Here is a 27265-nt window from a genome sequence, read left to right as displayed (position 1 = left end):
AGTTCTTATTGCATTCTCAACCGCTAGCAGTGGTAGATATGATGTTCCCTCTGGGAAGGAGGCCAACGGCCCTGAGCTGTGAGGGAGTCGCAGTGTGCTCCCCATCCGATCAACGATGCATCCGTCGTGATCGTTACCGAAGGAGTGTTTTGTTGGAACGAAACCCCTTCTAGGAGCGTCGACATCGAAAACCACTATTTCAGAGATGCCCTTACTTGCGTCAGGATCGACAGGTAAGCTCACCGGGCATCGTGTCGAAGATCGAAAGTTCTTAAAACCCAGGCTTGCAATATTCTCATTCTGAGTCTTGCAAACCTGATGACTGCATCAAGCCTAATAGCCTCTGAATTGTCCATGCCGAAACTTTTCGGCGGCTCTCGGTATCGATGGCTAACTGCTGTAAGGTGTTCGCTCTGGTCGACGGTAAGTATGCTCTCCCATCTCGAGACGACAGAGTTACCCCTATAAAGTCGAGCTTCTGATGTGGGGTCAAGATGGATTTCTCCTCGTTGACCCACAAACCCAACAAGTCCAACAGGTTGAGGGTGGTTGAAATGTCCTTCTGGAGCGTGCAAGTGCTGTCCGCTACCAGAAGCCAATCGTCCAAGTGTAGGAGCTGCAGAATAAAAGTAACCGTTGTCATACGGAACTTCCTTGGAATGATGAATTTGTTTAACTGCTTTAAGTCCATGATCGGCCGAAGACCTCATATTTCTTCGGGACCGTGAAGTAGCGCGAGAAAAAACCCTGGTTGAGTTCCTCTGCGGGTACGGGAGAGATGGCTCTCTTCGATAGCAGAGGTCTGTACCTCCGGAAGCAGAGGAAGGGATGGCGCCGTTACTTTCACCCCCGAAGAAGGAGGAAGGACATCGAGCTCGATGGCATACCCCGAGTTGATGATAGTGAGCACGCAGGAGTCTGATGTCATTGACTCCCATTGATGGTAATGGGGTGCTAGGCGGTTCGCAAAGGGAGGTGGACGTGGGACAAAGAAGTCAAAGTCGCTGCTTCTTGGTGAAGTCAGGCTGACGCTTGTCTTGTTGAAATGTAGACTGATATGGCCGCTTACTCTGGAGTTGTTGTTGTTGTTGCTGCCTCTGTTGGCTTTGATAGTAGGGCCGCTGCTGTTGTTGTTGAGCAGGCGGTCTTGTTCACCGTCTCAGCTTGTATTGGGCAGGCTGAGCAGAGAAACTTATTTTCTTGGCTGTTGTGCAAGCCTTGTATATAGAGTCCAAGGTCTTGTCCTGCTATTAAACAAGCCCTCGCCATCGTAAGGCATGTTCTAAATCCTGGCTTTGGTGTCATGAGCCAGATTAGCGGAGCGGAGCCAAGCATGTCTCCTCAAGGACACGGGTCCCATCATCGACTTGGAATGGCAGTCAACTTGGTGTCACGCTGTCGACACTTGTTGCCTGGCTATGGCTGAAGCTTCACTTTGGAAGACTCGTGCCCGCTCTTTTTTGTCCTCTGGGAGATGTTCACCTAGTGATCCTATTTTCTCCCAGAGGAAGAGCTGGTATTGTGCCATGGTAGCCTCGTAGGCTGATGCCCAAAGAAGCAGAGGAGTAAATCCTCCGGCCCGTAAGGTCCAACTTTCTGCCCTCTCTGTCCACAGGTGCAGAATGTGCCTTCTGTGAGCGGCCTTGAACCGACTCCCTACGATCGAATTAGGTTTGGGATGTTGGACCAGAAACTGTACATTTTCTTGTAAGACTCGATAGAGGGTCTCTAGCCTTAGACATAGCCGGTGTTTTCCAGAATAATTGAGCCATTTGCTTTAAAGCATGTGGTGCTGGATCACCAGTCCTAATGCCTGAGCCATTCTAAGCATATGGTCAGAAGATCTGACCATATCGTCGGAAGGGGAAGAAGGGTCGTTGTCATGAACCTCATCTTATGGTGAAGGCATCGATGGAGTAGCCGACAACCCCAATTCAGAATCTGATGAATAATTTTCTTCAGGCAAGGATACTGTAACCACCTGGAGGTATACATGCTCCGTCGGTATCGTGGTAACCGCGGCAGTCGATGCCGATGGCTGTGTACGGTGTTGAGGCGTCGACACCGTGGACATTGGTGGGCGGGCGGTGGAGGCAGCGGTAGATGACACACCCTCGATGTAAGCGAAGGGTGCGCATAATACTCTTCTTGAGGGTACTGGTGGTCACCTTGGAAGTGGGCGATATCGATCCCATTCCTAAGGCGGTAGAGGGATTAGTCCCTGAACCTCTCACGGCCTGCTAGGCTCTCGGAAAGAGGCCGCTGAAACCGAATCCCGCAACTCGCCCTCCGATAGACTGGGAGGGTGCGTCGGTACCGTAGCCATCGGTAGCGGCTGGAATCTCGATACCGAGGGAGGCCTCGGTATCGAAGCGGTCGGTATGGCAGGAGGAGTAGAGTGACTCCTAGCCGGTTCCGCCGCTCCATTTCCGAAGAAGATTTGGGAGTCCGGGCCTTTTTTGGAGATTTTCCTGGCCGCGGAACTCGCCAGTGACCGTCCAGGCGTTAGGGGTATCTGAGCCCTATTAGCCGCTCTGGAATATTCAGGCACCTCAGTGCAACGGTCATCAACGGACTTACTGGCTGCCGTTTTGTCGATCGTCGAAGATTTGGGAGCCCGGGCCTTTTTTGGAGATTTTCCTGGCCGCGGAACTCGCCAGTGACCGTCCAGGCGTTAGGGGTATCTGAGCCCTATTAGCCGCTCTGGAATATTCAGGCACCTCAGTGCAACGGTCATCAACGGACTTACTGGCTGCCGTTTTGTCCATCATCGAAGATTTGGGAGTCCGGGCCCTTTTGGAGATTTTCCTGGCCGCGGAACTCGCCAGTGACCGTCCAGGCGTTAGGGGTATCTGAGCCCTATTAGCCGCTCTGGAATATTCAGGCACCTCAGTGCAACGGTCATCAACGGACTTACTGGCTGCCGTTTTGTCCATCATCGAAGATTTGGGAGTCCGGGCCCTTTTGGAGATTTTCCTGGCCGCGGAACTCACCAGTGACCGTCCAGGCGTTAGGGGTATCTGAGCCCTATTAGCCACTCTGGAATTCTCAGGCACCTCAGTGCAACGGTCATCAACGGTCTTACTGGCTGCCGTTTTGTCGGTAACGGACTTACTCGCTGCCGTTTTGTCGGTAACGGACTTACTGACTGCCGTTTTATCCATAGTAGGAGCCTCCGTGGCTCTGAGAGCTTTTTCCCCCCAAGATGGAGGGAAGTCGTCAGCTCTGCTTTTCCTCGTTTGTTTTGTAAACGACATGCAATGATGGCAGGCCTCAACGATATGGCCTTCCCCACACTTCACACACTTCGTAAACGGTGTTTCAACTGCCATACAGGCCTCACGCGACCGAAGTCGCTGAGGAAAACTATCTTCAATAATTTAATTTTTTTTTTTTAATATAAGAAAAGTAGTAAGAAGAGTCTTAGAAAAAGATCGAAAAAAGAAGAAGATCGTAAAAGAGAAAATAAAGTTAATAAGAAAAACGCTAGAGGTTCGGTTAAACAGGTCTGTGCACAATGGCGGACGACGAAGAACTGAGGTAAGGGCGGGAACCCCATGGACATGCACGGTAGCGTGGGGGAGGGGTTCCCGCCAAAAATGTTCCACTCAGCTATAGAAGGTTCCGGTCTGGTCTCTGCGCAGGCGCAAAGCCCATATGTGTGATGCATAGAGACCACGAAGAAGAACCTTTAGCCCCCTGGGCAAAATCCAAGGGAAAGAAGTGGTATTGTGTGAATCAAAGGGGTGCGGAGGGGAAATAGATTCAGATCAATCTCTATTCCCTTTCTTTCTAAACCCTATCTTGGACTATATCACCTACTTCAGGAGTGTTGAATGCAAAAGGGTTTAAAAGTTGTGCCACCAAAATACCCTAAATGCCAACGTATTTTAGCTTAAAGCTTTTACTTCCATTAACTAAGACTTAAGAGGGGCGTTTCAATCTTTTCAGGAGCCTGGAAAATACCAAATAAATGGTGGTCGGGGAAAGAGGTGTAGCCATCCAGGAGACCCAGAAAGCCAGACGGGAACCCCAGGTGGGCTGGATCTGGCCCGCAGGCCTGAGTTTCAATACCCCTGATCTATATTGCAACTTCAGTTGTAGCCTGTAAGTTAGCTCACTTCCTTGTACCATCTCTTTGGCATCTGTTTTGATCTCTCCATCATCAATTCTACCGTATTTCTTCGATTGTAAGACGCACACTAATTTCAGTACCACCAACAGAAAAACCCCCCACCTAAGACACACCCACGATTCTAAGACACATCCCATTTTTAGAGATGTTTATATGGGGAAAAAAGTGTGTCTCAGAATTGAAGAAATAGGGTAATTTTGCAGCCTTTCATAATGATAGTGGGCCAAATTCCAGGGCTGTTGTACGCCACTCCATCTCAGATCTAGCCCCCACTCACCACTCCACTGAGGGCAATACCGGCATCGAAACAGACTAGGAAACTTTAAATCACCGAACAAGCTATAAAGATAAAAAGAAGGCTAATACAGGGATTTTAATGAAAGCAGCCTATACTGCAGGATTCATGAGACTGAGGTAATATATGTGTGAAACAGTAGCAGCTAGTAGCGTTGGACTGGGAGTCGGGTGATCCGGGTTCTAGTCCCCACTTGGCTATGGAAACCCATTGGGTGACTTTGGGCCAGTCACAGACTCTCAGCCCAGCCTACCGCACAGGGTTGTTGTTGTGAGGATAAAATGGAGAGTAGGAGGATGTACGCCGCTTTGGGTTCATTGGAGGGGAAAAAGGTGGGATATAAATGCAATAAATAACAACTACAACTACAACAACATTTTAAAGCACAGCATAACTACAATTATAGATCTGTAATGCAGTTAAATCCCCCCTCCTCTTAATTAAGTTACATTTGTTCTCCAAAGAACAAGAAACTTTAAGGATCAAAAAGTATTCAGCTTGAGAATTTAAGGCTCTTACAAATTCATTAATGCACCCCAAAGCATTAAAATAATAACTTCAGATATTCACTTTAAAAATTTAATCTTTAGCATTCACAAGCAAAGCAGAGCAAAGCACAGCAACAAGTGGAATATTCTCATTCATCATAGCTATCTTGCTAGTTTTACTTATGGTTAAACTTGTACAAGATTGTGCTCAAGTTCAGCTTTGCAAGAGGCTGGTTGTCACAATAAAAGGTTTATTTAGAAAGATATGTCTTATTAAAGATTGACATATCACTAACCCCAGCTTAAGGGTTCCCTCAACCTGCAGAAGAAGAGGATTGGGGCTAAAAGACCAAGGGAGGCTAAGTTGTAAGCATGTACTATATTTAAGAATGCACAACGAATTTACTACTTATATGGTGCAGAAGTCAAGTTGGGTGCCTCGTCTTAATTTCCAAGCTTTTTAAGGCACAGCTGAATTTTTAAGAGTCTTAAAGTGTTCTCTTAAGTGAAAGGTTTATTAATCAAAGGTTTTACTGTCCAGGCAAAGTGTTGATCTCACCTTGATAGAGCACCGCCATGTGCTTATTTAAAGACCACAATCCATACAGTGAACAGATACGTGTCAGTACTGGTTGAAGGCTAGCTGGTGTGTTGGAACTGTGAACATATTCATGATATCTTTGCAAAACAGTGTGTTCAATAAAAGCTATTGCTAAAGAACGACAGTAGTACACCTAGAAAAAGAAAAGAAAAGCAGAATCTAAAGTGGCTGCTGAACAAGGCCTTAAATGTACCAAATTATGTCATTTCTATTTATTTAAAACAATAGCAGGATGGGTATGATAAAACTAGTCATATAATATGAAAAATAAAACATGATTAAAAAGCCAGCATTGCCAATGATTAGAAACACTTGGAGTTGCAGTCCAAAACATCTGGAGGGCTCAAGATTGGGGAAAGCTGAACTAGACACACAACTGAATGTAGGACTTGAGGAATCAGGAACACATTTTCCAAGGATTTGGCCAAGCAACAGGGGGACAAGAGAAGGGTTCTGATCAATACACATGAACTGTCCACTAGGTGGGCATTCTTCTAGTTATGCTGTAATGCTTATATTTGTTTTTATGTGAATATGTATGTAGGAAGCTGCAAGATTGCAAGCCTGAGGGGTTTGTTCTTTTATAACTTAACGACTGGGTCGCCATGGTAGCCAAAAGAAGCCATGGTTGCTTATTTAAATTGTGGCACATGCCAGGCGTGATTTCCATAATCACCCAGGTGCGACTTATTGTGTCATTTGAACCAGGGCGCCAACAAGCCATTCGCACCCAACATGTGTATGGTTAAAATAAGCTGCAATTGCTAATGCAATGGCTTATTTTGATCATGTGAACCAGCCCAATAGCTGCACAGTGTCTAATGTTTGAGGCACAACAACAGGAAGGGACTCCAGCTTTGTTTTACTTTGCACTGTTCTGCAAAAGTGTATTTGTAGATGTGTGTATGTGACTATGGGGGAGAGGGAGGGAGGAAAAACTTAGCTGAAAAAGGCATGCTGACCACGTGCATGAAAATACTTAGGAACTTAAAAGCATGGAATTATAGAATTTGTTTACCTGGCTCGAGTTCTTTGCCTCAAATTCAGTAAAACCACATTTCTCCAGGTTTCTCAGCTTTTGGATACTCTTTTGAAGCAAGTAACAAACTAGCCACTTGTATGCTCTTAAAGATACTGGGAAGAGAAATTTGAAATGAGATCTGAAATCATCACAAAAGTAAATAAAGTATAAATTGCATAAGTTAGCTGTCTGCTCCACGCCAAGGATTTGTTACTCAGATAAAGGCAGAAAGGACAGTTTGGCATCATGCTATGTAGAATCATAGAATAGTAGAGTTGGAAGGGGCCTATAAGGCCATGGAGTCCAAACCCCTGCTCTATAGGTGCAAAACAGTTTTTCTTTAACATACAAATTCCATTTAAGGCTGGTGAATGTAACAGCCACAACCCATCAAGTTGTGGCTGTCCATTTTGTGAACTAATTCATGAGCAGGTATGTTTTAAGGTGGATTCCTGCATTGAGCAGGGGGCTGGACTCAATGGCCTTATAGGCCCCTTCCAACTCATCTATTCTATGAGCATTTCAAAGCCACTTTTGTTCTAGATGGAAGGTGGTATTCTACCACCACCACAAGGTCTTCAGCCTTTATGTTTACACAGACCAATACTGTAAGGGTTAACCGGACCTTGGGACTGGTATGTCTTTTAATTTGTGAATTTTATGGTTCCATAGGAAGGGAGATAAGAACCAGGCAGCTGTATGGGGGAAAAGACTGGAGCCAGGCCGATTGTAACTGTCCGCTTGTCCTTGAGTGATTAACCATCCCGGGCAGAGGTGTGAAGAGATTCCACGCATCAAAGCTGAAGGGAGGGGGGAAGGAGTGAAAAGAATAGTATAAAGACATCCCTGTGAAGGGAACAGGGAGGTGTCGGCTGAGTTCGGTCTGGGTTACGTACGAATTGTAGTTTTAGTTTTTAGCTTGCTTGCTCTGGGTTCTTACATATATATGCATGCTTTTATAGTTTTATTCTGCTAATCCCATGTATTCCTACCCTTTTCCTAATAAATGGTCTTAAACCTCATTTTGTGTGAGCTGTGAGTGTCTGGGCCTGGGGATCCGTGCTAAATCCAGTCAAGAAGCCAGCTGGTTGTTGGGCGCTCTTCCTTTACAAATACTCCTCTTGTAATTCCACTTGCTGGTGAAGGGCAAAGAATTTGTTCAGGCTGACAAGGGACTTGAGTCCTCAAAGCAGCGTGGTCATATGTTCATTGCATTTGTATTGGTTTTCTGATTCATGGACCAGAAAATGGGAGTGGGAGGGAGAGGGAACGGCAGAAATTGCAGGCACGTCACAGAAACGTTGCCTGTGTCCTCTGAAACTTATCTTATCTCAGACTTTCTCCACTCCTGATTATTTCTCTCTCTCTTTACTAGTGTTTTTTTAAAAGGTATTATGAAGACTTAAGCTTTCAACATCATACATTTTGACCTGGGAAACTCCTCAGTGAGGTATTGCTGGGTTTTTTGCCATCAGCACATGCACCAAGGCAGTCTCATCTTTATTTTTAGGACTCCCCACCCCCACCCCAAGATGAGCTGGATCATATCGAAGAGACTCTACCTAGTCCAGCCTTCTCCTGCTTTCCACCTGAACCAACCAGAAAATAGCCCTCCCCACACTGTATGCCTCCAGTACTTGGTGTTCAGTTATACTGTCTCTGAATATGGAGGTTCAGTTTATCTCTTACCTGAGCCAGTGGCCATCCTCACATCTTGGGGCAGCAAATTTTAATTAGTGAATGTGCTATGTGGAAAGAGAAGGGGGCCAGGAAAGGCAGCAGTCCTAAAAGCGCTTAAAGCTTTAGGGATGCAGTCTGAAACATGCTGACTGCAGCAAGTTCCACTTCAGTTCCATAGCATAGAAACCCTAATTAGAAATGATACTCTAAGGACATTTGTCCAAAGATATTTCTTCTGTTCTATGCCCACGAGCTAAGACAAAAAGGGCTTCACACTCCAGGCCCTATTTTCTAACAACCCCAGATGGCTGGTGAATAAGTAAAGGGGTGATGATGATGACATGTGAACAGGCATCTCTCCTGCAATGCCACTGCTGCCAACTGCAAGCCCTGAAAGAAGACACCGCAACAGGGGGTTTGGGGGGAAAGGGGCCAGGCGCAAAATTACAACAAGTGACAAGAAGTGCAACGTGGACAGAGTTACCTGAAGAATCCATGCAGTCTTGAACATCTGATACTGTGAATTTCTGACAAAGAATATGATCATAGTCTTCCAAAAAATCTACTGAGCCCAGTGGTGATATAATAGGACCTTTGTCTGAAATGCCAATGATAGCAAATCTAAATACCAAGTCAAAGTATGTTAATATCTATGCACTAATGCCTTTGAAAATCAATGAAGGGCAAACATCTGCTCATCTGTGCATTAACTGTGGATAATCTTCTTATTAAGCTGTTCTTTCCCATTTCTTCAGCCTCATGGCAACAGCAAATTTGGCAATGGCAGGGGAACACTGTGGGAGTCACCCTGGGCTTCCTACCTCTGCAGGGGAGATGCCTAATTGTGCACCCCCTAGCCTAACTTTATCATGTCCCAACCATTGTTTATGTGAAATTAATTGGGCAAGGACCAATTATTACTGATCTTGTAAGCCATTCCGAGTGCCTCTGTTTTGGCTGAAAAGCACGGCAAAAATGTTTTAAATGTTGTTGTTGTTTTTTTAAAAAAAGAACAAGAGCGTGATCCCTGCTAGAATTGGCTGAGAACATGTTAACATGCCCGAACCAGATTTCTTGTAGGAAATGATTGAAATATGTCCGTTTCTGATTGGTAGGTTTTCCCTCATCTGTAAAAAAACAACAAATTGTAGATGGCACCAATATCCCCATCTGCTGCAAATTCAACACTGAAGCAAGATCATCGTTAAGAACATGGTGCCTGAGGGCCATCCAGCATTTTAGCAGAAACCGTAACACAGACAGGTGCGTTCTGATCTAATTTGCCTGTAATGCTAAGCACAGTTCGGCTGTTCAGTGCGAAGTTACGTTACAGCGTTATGGTGTTAAGTCCAATACTGAACCACAGCCTCACGTATGTTGCATTACGATCACAAAGCCGCATCTTCTGACTACCTTAACCTGCAACTGCCTGTGGACCTTTGCCCACTTTTCTTCAGTTAGTGCAACGTCAAGTTCTATTACACACTAACCTTGGTGTTTGGCATTGATCCAGCTCAGTAAGTAGTTGCTGGTTTGTTGTAGCAGAACATTATTGTCTCCTTCATAGGTGCAGTTTGGGTCGTTGTCATTACGGATATCGCCCAGACGATTCACTTTTTTTAAAACACACACACACAGAGAAATATCATGAAAAGACTTTGTATGAATGAGCTGTCCTTGTGTTTAAAATATTTACTATTTTTGAGAAGGAACCCTTTTGTCAAAATGGAATATATGATATCCAAAAAACGGATTTGGTTTTCCCGCCTGGGTGTCAGCGCTATCCGGACAGTGCCCTGCCTGCCTGCCTGCTGAGGCAAGCTTCCTGTATCTGTGGAGGCTCTGACTGAGGTATTGGAATCCTGACTTTTCACCTGTAGCGGGTGATGAGAACGGCAAGGGAGGGGAGGCGGATTTAGCCACTCGTCCCCTTCCCACTCCTTGCATATAAAACTTATATGTAGAGAATGTCTGTGTGATCTCAATTTGGTGGTTGCATGTCATACATGTAGAAACTGCAAAAAAACAGCAGATACGCTGGGATTACTTCGCATCTAGTTTAGATGAAAAACTAGCAGTGAAGTTACTTTGCCTTTAACTTTTTAAAATGTCTTAGGAGCTTACTAATTAAATATAAAAGAGTTAATTCAATAAAATACAATAGCAGCACTGAAACTACAGAACAGGCAAAACAATAAAATCAGCAGATAGCATCATCAGAATTAAACATTTAAGAAGTTACTTGCCCAGTGCTGAAAAGTAATTAAATTTGTTGCTACTTGGTTCTCCATGGGGGTGGGGGTGGGGGATAGGCAGGGGATGGGGGGATGGAACGTTCCAATGAACAGGGGATGCCGCAACCAAGAAGGCCCCCTTTGCTTGCCTAATTCTGGCTGCTGGGGGTAGTTGGGGAAAGGGGCCACAGATGACAAACATAGCAACTTGGGCAGGTTTCTCAGCTGAACTTGGAAGACAAACAAGTAAGTTAAAAGTATCTGGAAAATCTGCAAAACAGCAATTGCTGCACAGAAGAATCAGATGATGAGTTTGTATGTTCATTTAACTGCACTGAGGACCAAGCAATTAACTTACTGGCCAGGTAGCCATGCCCCCCACAGGCTTCTCGGCATTCTTGAGTCCCTTGTTGCGCAAGCCAGGAGGACAGTGGTTTGCCTGAAGTAGATAAAGCATGAATCTCACGCCCAAGTTCAACCTGGTAGAAAAGGAATGAAAAATGGTAAAGAACACAGCAGCCAGCATGCAAGGTGTGCTACTCCATTACAAAGGCCTCTGCTACATCAGGTGTAGGTCCGTGATGGGCCCCTGTCCCACAAGTAATCCCCCATTGTTGGAAGAGGAGAGGCCCAGTATAAGGACCAGGACATAACATTTTAACAATGTTCCAACAACTGGCAGTTTCCTGCCTTTTATGGAATATAACAGGGCCGATTCAGAGGGTCTGAATCATGTGCTCTGTGTTCTAAAAGGGGATTTTGTGAATCTAATCGTAAAATTAATATACTATTACTTTTTTCAGGTGCTATACAAAAATTAAACTCCACACAGCCCTACTTGCACGTTTACAATCTAAACATCCTGAAGTATAAAGGCAAGATACATTAGGAAAAGGGCGGGGGGAGAAAATAATGGGGGATGAGAGTTTATTGGTATAAGACAGGGCAAACACGGGTTTCAAGGAAGAGCTTCAGTGTAAAATCAAGAGGAAGAGCCAGGTACCAGGTGGGCGGGCACTGCAGTGACAAGGAGCTGCACGGGAAAAGGGATACGGAGAAGGGAAAGAACGGGGAATCTTAGGGCGAACAAGGAGATGGGTGTCCGTAGAGCGAACGGGTCTGAGGAGGGGCATATAGAGGAAGAAGAGATCGACGTGGAGGTGCAAGACCATGGAGACATTTGGAAGGATCTTAAAAGTAAAGATGGGAAACAGGTGGAAGCCAATGAAAACAAAAGTACAAATAGCATGAAAACAATGATTAAAAAATCAGAAGAGCAGCAGCATTAAGGACAGACAGAAGTTGCTTAACTGTAGATGCAAGAAGACTGACAACAAGAAGGTTACAATAATCAATGCAGGAAATAATAAGAGAATGAACTAAAAGTTTGGTAGTCCTAGAGAGCTACTAGGGAAGCATGAGCACCCCTGTGTTCACCTTGAAAGGGACTTAAGCCTTTGGGCACAAAGGTAGTTTTTTTTGCGCACACGCGCGCGCACACACACACACACCATACAAGTGGGTGTTCAAAGTGTCTGACTCTACCCTGCCCCCTGCCAACTCTTAAACTCACAAACCTTGTAAGGAGCAGGAGAAGGGAGATATGGCAGCAAATGCCCCGGAGGGGGGCATCCCCAGCAAGAAAATTACACTATTTGCTTCAATTTTTGCCAGGATGCTGGGTTATAGAATTGCAGGTCCTTCGACTGATGGGCAATGGACCCCTCAGGGTCTGCCAAGCCCCATTCTCCAGCCACAGTTAAGGTTTCCGAGCCATGGGGTGGGCAGGAGAAAGGGGAAGGCAGCCATGGAGCTAGCATCGGGTGCTCAAGGATCAAGGCAGGCAGGCTGAGCAGGGTGTCGCTTGCTCTGACTCTGAACGCAGGGTCAAGGGCTGCACAAGGACGGGTGCTTTTGCAAGCCTCCTTATGAGGTTCCTTGTGACATCACTATAATCTACTCAGAGTAATAAGACTTGAATGAATCTGAATAGAAGGAGAAATGTGTGCAGTCACTAACTAAATATAAATGTATCTGATGCAGTTGACAGTGTCACCACAAAAGCTTATACCAGAATAAATTTGTCAGTCTTTAAGGTGCCACAACACTCTTTGTTGTTTTAAATATAAATGCATTTTGTCCCCCCTCCCCTTAGTGAGGGTACTAATTCCAAGGTGAGAGCTTGAAAGGATTATCCCTCTTGTCTGCCTTGTTCAGGTGAGCCTTCACTAGTTTGCAAGGCTAAGTCTGCTCCTCATTACTGAAATCCTTCTGAAGCAGTGCTGGGGAACCGTTTCCCTATGAAAGAACCCACAGGAGATGTCCGTGGGTTGGTCCTTCTCTGGCTGGAGCCAAAACCAAACATAGGCAGCATTTGAAGCACTGCAAAGAGCTGTGTGTGTGTGCTCGCGCATGTCATCCCAGTTTTATTCTCTTACGTGCACACAAAGCAAAAGAGGAAGCAATTCCCAAAGGAGTGGTTCGGAGCGCAAAAGTAGACCAGGAGAGAAAAAAGAACCAAAATTGTGCGAGGTACTGGTTCCCCTCTATTCAGCACTGGTTAGGCTTCATCTAGAGTATTGCGTCCAGTTCTGGGCTCCTCACTTCAAGAAGGATGCGGACAAGCTAGAATGTCTCCAGAGGAGGGCAACCAGGATGATCAGGGGTCTGGAATCAAAGCCCTATGAGGACAGACTGAAACAACTGGGCATGTTTAGCCTGGAAAAGAGAAGATTGAAGGGAGACATGATAGCACTCTTCAAATACTTGAAAAGTTTTCACACAGAGGAGGGCCAGGATCTCTTCTCGATATTCTCAGAGTTCAGGACACAGACTAATGGGCTCAAGTCACAGGAAGCTGGATTCTGGCTGGACATCAGGAGGAATTTCCTGACTGTTAGAGCAGCACGATAATGGAACCAATTACCTAGGGAGGTTGTGAGCTCTCCCACACTAGAGGCCTTCAAGAGGCAGCTGGACAACCTTCTCTCAGGGACGCTTTAAGGTGGATTCCTGCATTGAGCAGGGGGTTGGACTTGATGGCCTTGTAGGACCCTTCCAACTCTACTATTCTATGATTCGAAGAGAAATCTTTTTCTTTCCAGTGAAGGATGATGAAAAGAATAAAATAAAATAAAAGCTGGCAGTGAGTAAGAAATGAAAGAGCTAAAGCATTAAGTAAGTTTTAAAAAAGTATAGGCTTGAGTTAGAGGAGTTGCTCTGTCTTGGACAAAATGTAGGGATGAACTGGCTAAGAGGAGCTTCGGACCATTGTTTAAAACTCAGTCATTTGGATCCCTGTTTTTAATGGGCGGTAAAGGGATTTAACCCATTGTGGGATGCTTTCCCCACACCAACCTGGAGAATTGGTCGTTCTACTCATTCTAAGGCAAGTAACAGTACTGTGCATATTCCCCATAGCTGTGAATGTAGGCACTGCTTCCCTCTCATGAAATCAGAGGCAATTGCCGCATTTTGGGCTGTGAAGAATTTTAAGGAAATCCCACAAAAGGCAGCAGAATAAATACACTTTTCAGACAGGGGTAGTCTTGAAGCCTGCCACGCTTCATGCAATTGCTTCTGACCAAGAACCACTGATGGACCTCTCACCTGCTGTGGACTCTTGTCTTTCATTAGGAGACCTATGTGGAATTCGATGGAATTAATGAACAGTGTTCTGGAGAAATGGTCTAGGACATAGGTGGCTGCTAAGTAAGGAAGCAGGCGCCATTGCTGGAATGAAAATGACATCTACATCAGGGAAAACTGGAAGACAGACACACATCACTTGAAACAATTTACAAACCATCCGCAGAGATACTATGTCCCTTCTACAAATTATGTAAAAGCAGTCATGTTTGGAAGCCTCTTTCAATAACAGCTTAAACCCTATACATTCAGTTTTATTTGCCCCCACCCCTCTGGATTCTTATGAGCCAGTTTATTTTAACAGTAAATGAATATATTTTAGAAAGCTGGGCATGTCACATCAGAAAAAAGAACTGGACAATAATTTCATATTCATCTTTATTTAAAACTTCTTTTACATTACTAAAAAGTATTTTAGGATTCAATTCTAGGCATGTTTAAACAGAAAAAACTCCTACAACTCCCATGAAGCTATGGTCACTGGAGCATGCTGGGAGTTGCAGGACCTTTTTTGTCTAAACACGCATAAGATCGCGCCCTTTAGGCACTCAAATTACATCTAAAATATTCACCCCTGCTCATTAAACATAGAGCTGAGCTGAAAGTTTTTTCTCCCCCAATAATTGTGAGCAGCTTCTACATGCTGCCTTCCAATTCCAAGCCAATAGTTATCCTTGCTAATTTTTCGTTTAGCAAAACAACAGTGAGTATTGTGCGAAGTTTTGTGGCATTTGAAAGCAAAGTTTTGGTGAAACTTAAAGCCACACCTGTTGACCTATGCCAGTCTTCCAGGTTAGATTCTGGGTTGAGCTAGATCCTTGTCACGTGTAACACTTAAGAGAGGCCTAAGTTTTCACCTGCATTTGGTATTCGAGAACTGGTATTTCTTCGTCTTCTGTTGGTCCAAATTGGTGTCGGGTAGCTGAGAAGCGAATTGCTATTGCTATGGCAAGCTTTAAATTGACCACAGACATGGCTATAATCATAACTCTTCCATTGGACAAAGCACCAAGGGAAGCTCCTAAACGCTGCTTGCGATCCTGGAGAAATAAGACAATACAAATAGGAGAGGGTTTAAGAACTTTAAAAAAAGCAATTTTATATCAACAAGTTCTCCAAAGTATACCAACTGTTAACAGTGAACGGATAATATAGTGTGTAAGGTTCTTAATCTTCATATACTGCAATAAACTTTGTTGAGAACATGTGAGGATGAACTAACAGGTTTAGTGAATAACAGGAATTCTTTGCTAATAGAGATTAAGTTTGTGCATTAAGAATACTGATGATACTTAAGATCAATTCTTACCTTGAATGCACTTGTATATGTGCCCTCAGCTGTGACATCTCCTGTTCGGTTCAGCAAGTTCTCTTTTGGTATCCTGACATTGTGAAACATGGCAAACCTGCAAATTTAAAAGAATTTAATTCAAAGGGCAGCATCTTGTTTATTTATTTATATTTATTTATTACATTTATATACTGCCCCATAGCCGAAGCTCTCTGGGTGGTTTACAAAAGTTAAAAACAGTAAACATTAAAAAGTATACAAAATTTAAAACCATCAAAAACATAAAAACAATAGTATAAAAACAACAGTATCCATTTAAAAACAACAGTTCTGGGGTCCATTAAAAAACAAACTTAGCGTTGTTAAATGCTGTTAAATGCCTGGGAGAAGAGAAAAGTCTTGACCTGGCACCTGAACAGTAACAGTATCTTATCATGCCTGTGCCCCAGTGGGACTGACTGATTATAAAAACAACATGAAATGAGCAGAAACACTTGTTTCAGGAGTGAGGAAGGTTGGCGGAGCAACTCGTGATCTGGAACGGAGCACTTCCACTGTGGTTTCTGGGGTTACTTTTAGAATTGCTAATTTCCCAACTGCCTAACTTTACAGACCAATTAATACAAGTAATGGCTACTGACACTGCATATTGATCTAAAATGGCGGGTACAACTGCCAGAGCTCTTAGCGCAAGGACTGCTGGGATACAGGTCAGAGATTTCAGAGGACTCAGGAGCTAACCAGGTTTGTGGTTAGCGTGTGGTTAAGGAAAACTTAACCACAAAAGGGTTAACAGTGTTGTCTGCTAATGTTCTGCATGTGGTTAGCATTAAACACAGCTGAACATGGTTAAGCTAATCACATAACCCTGAGTGTCGTCTGAACGGGGCCGTTAAAGTTTCTCAGAACCAAAACAGATGTGATGTTAAATGCATGAATGCATTTAATGTGTCCGGTACTTTCTTTTCAAAATAACAGCTGTGACAGCACATCGGGCAAGATCTGACTCCTGGTAATTTCTCCCCTGATTAAAACCCACCCCTCCTCAACTGCTATTCACTCCTAGAAGGAAGCTCTCATTGCTGGTCAGGGCCAATAGCAGCTTCTGGAGCAGGGGGTTGGCATGGGCAGAAGGGACTAGCCAAATTGCCTGCAACCCCCCCCCCCCAATCCTGCTTGGGCTCCCAAGAAAATATTTAGGAGTTCCAACAAACATTTAATCTCAATTCACCATTAAATTTAATTTATAAAGCTGTGTACAATCCTCTTTTATTACCGTTCAAAATCTTGAAGATAAGAGCTACTCTACAATTCAAATCAGATTGCTGTTGGCAATATATTCTTACAAAACACCAGAAAACCCCACTTGCAATATAGTTTAACCTCATTGCAATCATCTTATTTTGTAATGGGAAAAAATGTATTTAAATTTATATACTGGTGCATATACATACACCAGTGTGAATGTGGATGTATTCTTCATGTCCTTTCAACATAATTTAACAAGACACTGAAATATTATTTTAAAAATCTTTTAAACTATATTAATAACCCCCAATTGCCAGGTTCACACAACACAACAAACCCCAATTGGGGTTGAATATTCAAATTGCGCCTGGCACATGCTGGGGCTCACCATGACCCATTCATTACATTCATTACATCTCCCTAGCCCTTGCACCTGATCTTCTGATTTTTTTCCAGGTTTCTTGCCTGGGTACACAGTTATGATGGCTGCCATTTCTATGGCCCTGAACCCAGTGTTGGAGGGGGATTGAATCCCTCCCCTGCAAAACAAAACAAAACTTTTTATAAAAGCGACATACATCATAGAGGTGATTTTAAGAAAGAAACCTGAAACATTTCAGAGGGGTAGGTGCAAACGTTTTTGCATGAAGAGTCTTTTAACTCTTTGTGCAAAAACGTTTGCACCTACCCCTCTGAAATGTTTCAGGTTTCTTTCTTAGAATCACCTCTATGATGTATGTTGCTTTTATAACTATTTCCCACAAACGACAGAGGGGGATAAATGCATCATTCTTTGAGAACCCGCAAACTGTAAAGGCTGCTCTTGCGCTCTCTCTCTCTCTCTTTATAGGTATTTATAGGTATCTTTATAGGTATTTCCTTTAAAAAAATGTAAAGGCTACTTGCACACACAACACTGCATCTGAATTTACATCCATTCAAATTGTTTCTATGCTTGCAAATTTCATCCACGTCTGTCCAAAACTAAAAAGGTTATAGATGTTTGTTGATCTCACAACGATAGTCAATGGGGAAACAAAGCTTTGGGTTTCCCAAAGAAGTGAGATTCCGATTTTCATCTGAGTCTAATTAGGCAGTTCCCAAAGTGGTCTGAGCCCATTCAGGCTGTCCCCCTCTGCCCTGCGATTCAGGGTTGCATATTTGAAATGGCAGCCAGCATGTGCTGTGGGCCATTAGGGACTAAAACCCCCCACAATAGGCAGATGTCTCGTGAACCAGCCCAGAGAGAAAGCAAAGTATTATCATACAAAGACTAATGACACAGAGGCCCAGTTCGTACCTACAAAACAAATCAAAATAACAACACATGGATTTTAGGAAAATATGAGGATCTTCAGATAAGACTGAATGGGGAAGGATTTTAGGAAAGAATTGGTAGCAATATGGGAGGAAACTGGCAGTGATAGAATACGAAAGAAAGGCAAAAATGATGATCTATGATGTGGCCAAGGGTGGGTGGAGGGACACTTGGGGTGGGTTGTACCTATTTGCACACATCCCAGCCTACTTTAGCCCTATGAGCTCTGTAGGCCAACACCTGCATGGAGCTGAAGTGTCTCCAAAAGCTAACACATTTCAGTGTTTCAGGGGAGGGGGAGGGGGAGGGGTGCAGCTTGGAAAGGGAAGACAGCTGGGTCCACGGAGGAGGCCAAGCCAAATGGGGAGCCCTCCACACAGCCCTCTCCAAGCGCCAGAGCAGTCATCATGGATGCCTCTTCACACCCGACAATTCGAAGGAATTTTGTTCTGGAGGTCTACAGACTCCAGACCGGCTCCTTCCCTGATGTGCTTTAGGAGGCAGTCAAAGACTCTTCTGTTCCGGCAGGCCTTTGGTGAATGAACTGGACCTCTGTCTGTGTCAAGGATTTTTTAAAACTGTCATTTTAAATGTTTAAATCTTGGAATATGTTTAATATACTTTTAACTTTTGTATATCTCTATTTATAGGTTTTTAATGTATATGTTTTAAATTTTGTGATGCAGCCTTGAGGCCCAGCATTGGCAAAAGACGGGATATAAATATAACAACAACAACAACAACAACAATAATACAGAAGTTGCTTATACCTTCTGCCACATTATTTTGTGGGCTTCAGTTGAAACGGAGGATTTTGGTGCACACTTACCCATTATCTAAGCCGTTTTGTCCAAGTTTCCTACCTATATCACCAACCATCACTCCTGGCATGGGAAGAAGTGTTGTTGTATCTCGAATCTGAAACAAAAAACTCTCATTATACGCCCATGAAACATTTCAAATCTATGAAAACATTTAAAAAGTCACTTCAGTTGAGATTAAAAACTCCTCTGTGCAGATCTATTTTTATAACTATTTTTTTTTCTGAATGATTACAATGAGTGCCACAGAGTGATAAAAGCCAGTTCCTGGATCCCGTGGCCCCTGGCAGGACCAAGAAACGGACTCCAGTGTGGGGCATGTAGCGGGGCTATGTGGAGAGGGGTTAGCTTTGTTTTAAAAGGCTCCCACAGAGTTCTTTGGAATTTAGTAAACAAGCGACACTATAGAGCATGGGGAGAGGAGGGGAAAAGCCTCTGCCTGCCCCTTGGATGACACTGGGGGTAATCAGAGGCTGGGGCCAAGCTTAGTCACTAGAGGAGTCTCTCTTGGGGTTCACTCATATAAGTGAGGGTACGTGATGCCTGGTTATGTGATACAATATATATTACGGGTTGGTCTATGTATGTATATTTGGTGATGTGATGTAATGTACTGTGTTTATATATGGCAATGTTGTCAATGTCAATTGTATGGAGTGAATAGGGGGAGTTAAAGGGGGAGGGGGAGGGAGTGGATGGCATGGTGGTGTGCTGGTGACTGATTGGTGGAGAACATGAGGTAGCAGTGTTTTGAATAAGAGTGTCTGCAGTCAGTCAGAATCAGTTAAGAGTGAGAGAGTTTGTGTGGGAGAGTGGAGGGATGAGTGGTTTTCTTTTGGGGGGGGTTAGAGGTTGAAGGAGGGGTAGAGAATAGGACAGGAATCATAAAAAATCAAAACAATAACTTCAAGTGCTTTCTTGAACACACACAAATACATCATATTTACTGTTACAGTGTTATTAAGAAATAATTATTTATTTTGTTCATCATCATTCAGTGTGGTATCTACCATTCAAGATAGTTAAAGTGAGACAACAGGTAAATTGTTGGGAATTTATGGTGGAAAAGCAGTACTTCCTTGAACTGGGCTTGAAGGTGTATAACAGGCAAGGTTTGAAGTGAAACGATAAACCCTGGGACAACGTTGTACTGGGGGCAAACCCCACCCACAACTCCGCTATAGGGGTCACCATGTATTTCAATACATTCAGCATATGACTGAGCACAGAAGCTCTTCAGAGAAACATGTTTTACATGGTATGAGAGCCATGTGAGTTTCAGGGACGAGTTTGCCTTCGCTGCGCTCTTCCTTCCCCATTTCTTCCCCTTCCTATTTTTGTCTTCATGGGTAGAAAGTAACATATGACCCAGCATTATACCATCTTCATATATACTTGCAATCTCCCTGAACTCACTGTCTAAATCCAGAATGAAAGACCTATACTGATAGTGAGTTCAGGAAGGCATATACCAAGTCCATAGGGATCTAGCATTGCACTGGATCATACATCCCATTCTGCCTGGGCAAAGCAGGGCAAGGGTGCAGAAATGTTTGAAGGACCCAGTCCTTTAATGGCACAATAGCAATATTTTGCAATGGCTATACTGCTGCCTCCATTTCCCCATGGAGAAGCAGTATCCAAAGAGCTGAAACAACACATTGGTAAAGGATGATGAGGCCTACGGGGTAGTGGATGAGGGTGGAAGGAGATGTGGAATTACATCTACAGAATCTGGTCCGCTTGAAATTAGTAAAAGACAACTATTGACCTGTATGTGTTAAGAGAATTAACCTTTCTTATAGAATCATAGAATAGCAGAGTTGGAAGGGACTTACAAGGCCATCGAGTCCAACCCCCTGCTCAATGCAGGAATCCACCCTAAAGCATCCCTGACAGATTATCCCTGACAGATTATTACAGTACTGCATCCTTCAGTGAATAGATTAAACACAGTACAGACATTTAAACATTTGAATTTTCTAGTAACAGCACATATGACTTTTTCCTCTAACCATTTCACAGATGGTGTGGTGTTCAACTGTGAAATTATGCTACGCAAATGGTGCAAGCGATCCAGTTTAAACATGCTCACCTGTACAACGAAGGAATGCAACCCGTGGCACTGGCCATCTGGAGTGTACAACTGAGCATAGACCACTGCGTGTGTGGCATTCTTCCCCATGTTTCCAACCCAGAACTTGGCGGCTTCGAAATCAGGTGAGTGAATAATGAATTCCTACCCAGTTGAGAAGAAGAAAAACACACATATAAGTCTTGTAAGGTATTTTTCATCCAAGATCAAAGTACAAAGTTGAATAGAATTGATTGACCACCTCTACTTTATACAGTCAGTGTGCCATGCAGAAACACAATAGAAAACATTTCTCATTTCTTATTTTATGAACCATCAACACCTAAACCTGACAGTTAGAAGTAGATTTAAATGGCTCACCACTCTTCTATCTGATGATTAGGCATGATAATGGAGCCTACTTCAGCAGCAGTACAGATTATAGCAGTCAATATAGACCTGATTTGTATGTTGTGGCAGCAAACCCACGATTTGTGGGGATGCATACAGTACACAAGACACTTCAGCTTATTGTAAACAGCCTCCGATCGGCGAAATATCAGGGTATTACCATGACATGCTAGATTGTTTAGCGGCTAAACAACACAGTGGTTATCCCATGGTTAGTTTTGGGGTTATTTAGCCCCTACACAACCCAGCGGTCCAGTTTTGCACATTATGATCACAATCTTCAATCATACCGCTCAGAGGTTGGTTACTGTAAACCTCCTCACAAATCATAGGTTAATTAACCCAAGATGTGGTGCCATTATGTGAGTACTGCTCCATATAGGAAGCCCATAAGAAAATTAAAACAGAAAAATTATGGACAAAAGACTGCATTGTCCATGTGGGAAAAACCTTGCAGTGTTGCCAAAAAACCACTGCTGGTGATATTTTAATCTTTTATATTCATTGGAAGGACCAGGTGCTGTTAAACAAAACTTTTTCTTTGTTATTTCTAGATATTTGACTTGTTTGTAATTAAAAGGGCCAGTAAGGATTTCAGGGGAGGGGAAAAAGGTATTTGTTATACAGAACATGAAAATAATGCTCTGTATCTTAATGTTTTTCAAATACCTGCTCTTCTACTTATTTGCTTCAAATGACTATATATATTATGACTTGGTCTAGAAAGAGTTCTGCTCTCTATTAATCGTATTGTCAGTTTCAAAGTGACTCAGACTTTCCTCCTTACTCTACTATCTATGCCCCAAACCCACAAGAGGACCATTTTGGGCCATTATATACAGTCATAGAACTCTTTGCAAGACAATTTTGCAGACGCAATGTAAGATTTATGGCCTTTAGTAACTTCGTTTAAATGGTTAGAAAAAAGGCCTGGTTCACACAGAATGATAATCGATCATACTAAAAACCACTTGGTAGTTGTTCACAAGAAGGAGAGACAACAACAAACCAGGGGCTAGCCCCTAAACCACGCAGCAGTGTGAATTCAGACACCGTGCTCAGCAGGAGCCATCTGGGCCACTGAGCTGGTCCTGGGCTGCTGATAAAAGTGGAAGAGGAGCGTGCAACTGCAGGCAGCAGGCCTGGTCCCTCCAGCCTGCCCCCCACAACCCATCAGTTTTTAAGCGTATGAGTTGTTGTTATGTGCAAATATCCTGAGAGAGCCAGGAGACCCTGCTGAATGGGGTAAGCTATGTGTGTGTGTGGGGGGGGGGTCTCACCAAACGAGATAGAGGGTCCTTCTGCAAGTAGAGCAATTCCTCCCACAGAAAGTCAGCCAAGGGTGAATTCCCATGGGCATTACAACTTTCCATACAGACTTGGTGTTGACCTACAACTTGTAAATGCATAGTAAAATGTCATATCCACAGTATAAAAGCAGTATTGCTTTGGAGGTATTTATTTCAGCATGGCTGTCAATCACATTATGCTGGACACAAATCATTTGACAGAAAACCCTTTTTTTCATTTTCAAACAAGCATTACGGTAAGTTTGAAATTTGTCCATTAAACATTAGTTGTTCATGTATATTGCTGCAGATGGAATATTTTATTCATAGTGTAGAAAACATAATTGTCCAAGTTACAGCTTCATACTTGTGGTTGCAAAACTGTTACATTGGTCACATCTTTTAAAACAAAATAAAAAGAAAGTATTTAAATGAAACGTGGCATATTTCTTGATTATTTTTGTAGGGAATAAAATCCAGTTAATCTACATAAATAATATTAGCTAAAACACAAAATGCAATGTAAAGAAGCTTATAAACATTATATTGGTCACTATGGAATTACGCTTAACAAGCACCATCAACTCTGCAGCCTTAATTCCATATAGATTCTCTTTCTTTTCTACTGCAATCTTGAAGAAATTTGTCAATTTAATTCACTTTAAATAACTTTGGCAAGTTCCAATAGATAAAAGATCAGAGTACAAACCATTAAGGCTGAGACGTACAAAGTATTATCTGAATAAAATGCCAATGATAAAACAGTAAAGGACAATTTCAGTGGACTGAGAATTAACCTGTGTAGTTGGGTCATATTTAGCAGTAGTCCGTATATTCTTTGTATTGCTCCCATGGCTTACTTCAGTCAGAGCAAAACATCCAAAATTCTGTAGGCAAAATACAGAAAATTAAGTTTAAGATGTGTAATTTCATCAGGAGGGCTTTAAACTGAATCTTGCGGGGGTGGGAGACGTAAATTTTGAGGCAACAATGGATGAAGGCCAATGCACCACAGTACAGAGAACAGCTCCAACAGAGTCCCAAAATAGTGTCTGCAACAAGGTAGGAACAAAGCCAGACTATAAAACACATGGTCTTCGATGTCTATATACTAATGCCCAGAGCATGGGAAACAAACAGAATGAACTTGAACTCTTATTACATGAAGGCAAATACGACTTGATAGGTATAACTGAAACTTGGTGGGATGACTCCCATGACTGGAATATAGCAATTGAAGGATATAACTTGTTCAAAAAGAACAGAAGAAATAGAAAGGGAGGTGGAGTTGCACTATATGTTAAAAATACCTATCCCTGCACAGAAATACAGGCGGATGAGATTGGGAGCCCCGTCGAGAGCGTCTGGATTAAAATAAATGGGGCTGGGAATAAAAAGAATATGATAATCGGAGTCTACTACCGACCACCCAATCAAGGAGAAGACGAGGACGAAACTTTTGAGAAACAAATTGCCAGTGTTTCAAGGAAGTGTGATGTAGTAGTGATGGGGGACTTCAATTACCCTGATATCTGTTGGGAGACCATTACTGCCAAAAGCGGCCCTTCCAAGAAATTCCTGACATGTATGGGTGATAACTTTCTCCTACAGAAAGTGGTGGAAGGAACTAGAGGGTCGGCAATCCTTGACTTGTTATTGACCAATAGGGATGACTTAGTGGATAAAGTGGCAGTTACGGGAACTCTGGGGGAAAGTGACCACGTCATACTTGAATTCTTGATTATGAAGGAGACAAAAGTCGAGCGTAGCCATACACGTACTCTGGATTTTAGGAAAGCTGATTTTAATAAACTCAGAACTATAATAAGTAAGGTCCCGTGGCAAGGGAGCCTGAAAAGAAAAGGAGTGCAGGATGGGTGGGAGTATCTAAAAAATGAAATTTTAAAGGCACAGTTACAAACAATTCCAACAAGGAGAAAAGATAGAAAACAACAGAGGAAACCAATGTGGCTCCACAAAAAGCTTATTGATGAACTGAAAACAAAAAGGGATACATATAGGAAGTGGAAGGAAGGCCAGGCTACAAAAGAAGAGTACAGACAAGTGGCGCAGAAGTGCCGAAATGGCGTCAGGAAGGCTAAAGCTGTGAATGAGCTGAGATTAGCGAGGGATGCTAAAAGCAATAAAAAGGCTTTCTTCAGATACGTGAGTAGTAAAAGACAGAGGAAAGAAATGGTGGTTCAACTGCTTAATGAGGATGGCAAATTGATAACAGACGACAAACAAAAGGCTGAAGTGCTCAATTCCTACTTTGCCTCGGTCTTCTCCCAAAAGCGGATCTATGACCCCCCTGGAAAAAGTGAAGCAGAAGTTGAGGGGGCAGGATTGCAGTTTGAGATTGATAAACAAATGGTCAAAGAACACCTAATTTCCTTGAATGAGTTCAAATCCCCAGGGCCCGATGAACTGCATCCAGGAGTAATGAAGGAGCTAGCGGAAGAACTCTCAGAACCTTTGTCTATTATCTTTGCAAAATCATGGAAGACGGGTGAGGTGCCGGACGACTGGAGGAGGGCTAACGTTGTCCCTATCTTCAAAAAGGAGGAACCTGGGAACTACAGACCAGTCAGCCTGACATCCATCCCTGGGAAAATTCTGGAGCAGATTATAAAGAAGTCAATCTGTAAACACCTTGAAATCAATGCAGTGATTACTAGAAGCCAACATGGATTTGTCAGGAACAAATCCTGTCAGACTAATTTGATCTCATTTTTTGATAGGATAACCTCCCTTGTGGACTGTGGGAATGCTGTGGATGTCATATATCTTGACTTCAGCAAAGCTTTTGACAAAGTACCACATGACATTCTGATTAACAAACTAGCTAAAAGTGGGCTAGATGGAACAACTATTAGGTGGATCCACAGTTGGCTACAGAATCGGACTCAAAGAGTACTTATCAATGGAACCTTCTCAAACTGGGGAGAGGCAACGAGTGGGGTTCCGCAGGGCTCAGTCCTGGGCCCAGTGCTCTTCAACATTTTTATTAATGATTTGGATGAGGAGGTGCAGGGAACGCTGATCAAATTTGCAGATGACACCAAATTGGGTGGGATAGCTAATACCCTGGAAGACAGAAACAAACTTCAAAGTGATCTTGATAGGCTGGAGTGCTGGGCTGAAAACAACAGAATGAAATTTAATAGGGATAAATGCCAAGTTCTACATTTAGGGAATAGAAACCAAAGGCACAGTTACAAGATGGGGGACACTTGGCTCAGCAATACTACAAACGAGAAAGATCTTGGAATTGTTGTAGATCACAAGCTGAATATGAGCCAACAGTGCGATATGGCTGCAAGAAAGGCAAATGCTATTTTGGGCTGCATTAATAGAAGTATAGCTTCCAAATCACGTGAGGTACTGGTTCCTCTCTATTCGGCCCTGGTTAGGCCTCATCTAGAGTATTGCGTCCAGTTCTGGGCTCCACAATTCAAGAAGGACGCAGACAAGCTGGAGCGTGTTCAGAAGAGGGCAACGAGGATGATCAGAGGTCTAGAAACAAAGCCCTTTTAAGAGAGACTGAAAGAAGTGGGCATGTTTAGCCTGGAGAAGAGAAGATTGAGGGGAGACATGATAGCACTCTTCAAATACTTAAAAGGTTGTCACACAGAGGAGGGCCAGGATCTCTTCTCGATCCTCCCAGAGTGCAGGACACGGAATAACGGGCTCAAGTTAAAGGAAGCCAGATTCCGGCTGGACATCAGGAAAAACTTCCTGACTGTTAGAGCAGTGCGACAGTGGAATCAGCTACCTAGGGAGGTTGTGGGCTCTCCCACACTAGAGGCATTCAAGAGGCAGCTGGACAACCATCTGTCAGGGATGCTTTAGGGTGGATTCCTGCATTGAGCAGGGGGTTGGACTCGATGGCCTTGTAGGCCCCTTCCAACTCTGCTATTCTATGATTCTATGATTCTATGATTAATTCAAGCCAGGGTATTGCAGAGGTTAGGTTAATGAGGGCTACCAATTTTAAAGGAGCTACACCATGGCTTCAATTGCTAATCTTCCAGCTGTTCATTTGTAAGCTTCAGGGTCCACTCTTTGCCCTGTACTGTGGCTTCACTCTGGGGAAGCTCCTCCGAGAGAAAGCCGGACTAGGCTGGCGCCAGGAACAGGAGCTCAGCGGGGGCCATTCTGCGGCTGAAGAGTCTCCGCACTGAGCGGCTCAGCCCACCTCCCCCACATCCTGGCCCTCCCATCTTTTCCTGGAGGGTTGGAAGGAAAGAGAACGAGAGAGGCTGAAATAGATAGATAGATAGATAGATTACACTCACAAACTTTGCATTTTAGGGTTAAGTCTAAGGCAAGGTTAAGTATAGGTCACTTCAGCAACAGACAAAACCCCATATTCTTTTCAATGTATTGATAGCAAAGAAAAACAAAATGAAAACAAAATTTCATTAAGAAATTAGATAAATTGTCTGCCTCTGATCCAAATAAGTGTGTCCCGAGCCTTTTAAAACCCCTGCAATGCCACTGTTTGGAGAGGGGCTCAATCCAGCTCACCTCACCTATCAGAACAGCTAGTTTTACCCTTTTTGAGAACTGTTGAGCTGCAGGAGCAGGAAAGAGAAATGCAGGTTGCTTACCTGTAACTGTAGTTCTTCGAGTGGTCATCTATGCATTCACACATATGGGCTTTGCGCCTGCGCAGAGACCAGACCGGAACCTTCTATAGCTGAGTGGA

The 27265-nt window shown here is 43.4% G+C and overlaps 1 protein-coding gene across 2 annotated transcripts in view; it reads right to left on the bottom strand.

The window, feature by feature from the left end:
- The window catches only part of ACOX3 (acyl-CoA oxidase 3, pristanoyl), a 65036-nt gene that overhangs the window by 8831 nt on the left and 28940 nt on the right, over positions 1-27265 (bottom strand). For both annotated transcript variants that reach the window (XM_063135972.1, XM_063135971.1), the window contains exons 5-15: positions 23352-23441; positions 20876-21019; positions 18789-18877; positions 15412-15508; positions 14960-15142; positions 14064-14186; positions 10813-10933; positions 9711-9833; positions 8705-8818; positions 6538-6653; positions 5478-5652 (exon numbers count right to left, since the gene is read on the bottom strand). In XM_063135972.1, coding sequence (XP_062992042.1) covers positions 5478-5652; positions 6538-6653; positions 8705-8818; positions 9711-9833; positions 10813-10933; positions 14064-14186; positions 14960-15142; positions 15412-15508; positions 18789-18877; positions 20876-21019; positions 23352-23441 — 1375 coding nt within the window. The remainder of the gene's footprint in view (positions 1-5477; positions 5653-6537; positions 6654-8704; positions 8819-9710; positions 9834-10812; positions 10934-14063; positions 14187-14959; positions 15143-15411; positions 15509-18788; positions 18878-20875; positions 21020-23351; positions 23442-27265) is intronic.

This window comes from Elgaria multicarinata, chromosome 10 (genome assembly GCF_023053635.1).
Source record: "Elgaria multicarinata webbii isolate HBS135686 ecotype San Diego chromosome 10, rElgMul1.1.pri, whole genome shotgun sequence".
In the NCBI taxonomy this organism is placed as follows: domain Eukaryota; kingdom Metazoa; phylum Chordata; class Lepidosauria; order Squamata; family Anguidae; genus Elgaria; species Elgaria multicarinata.
This window is presented reverse-complemented; position numbering and strand designations above follow the sequence as displayed.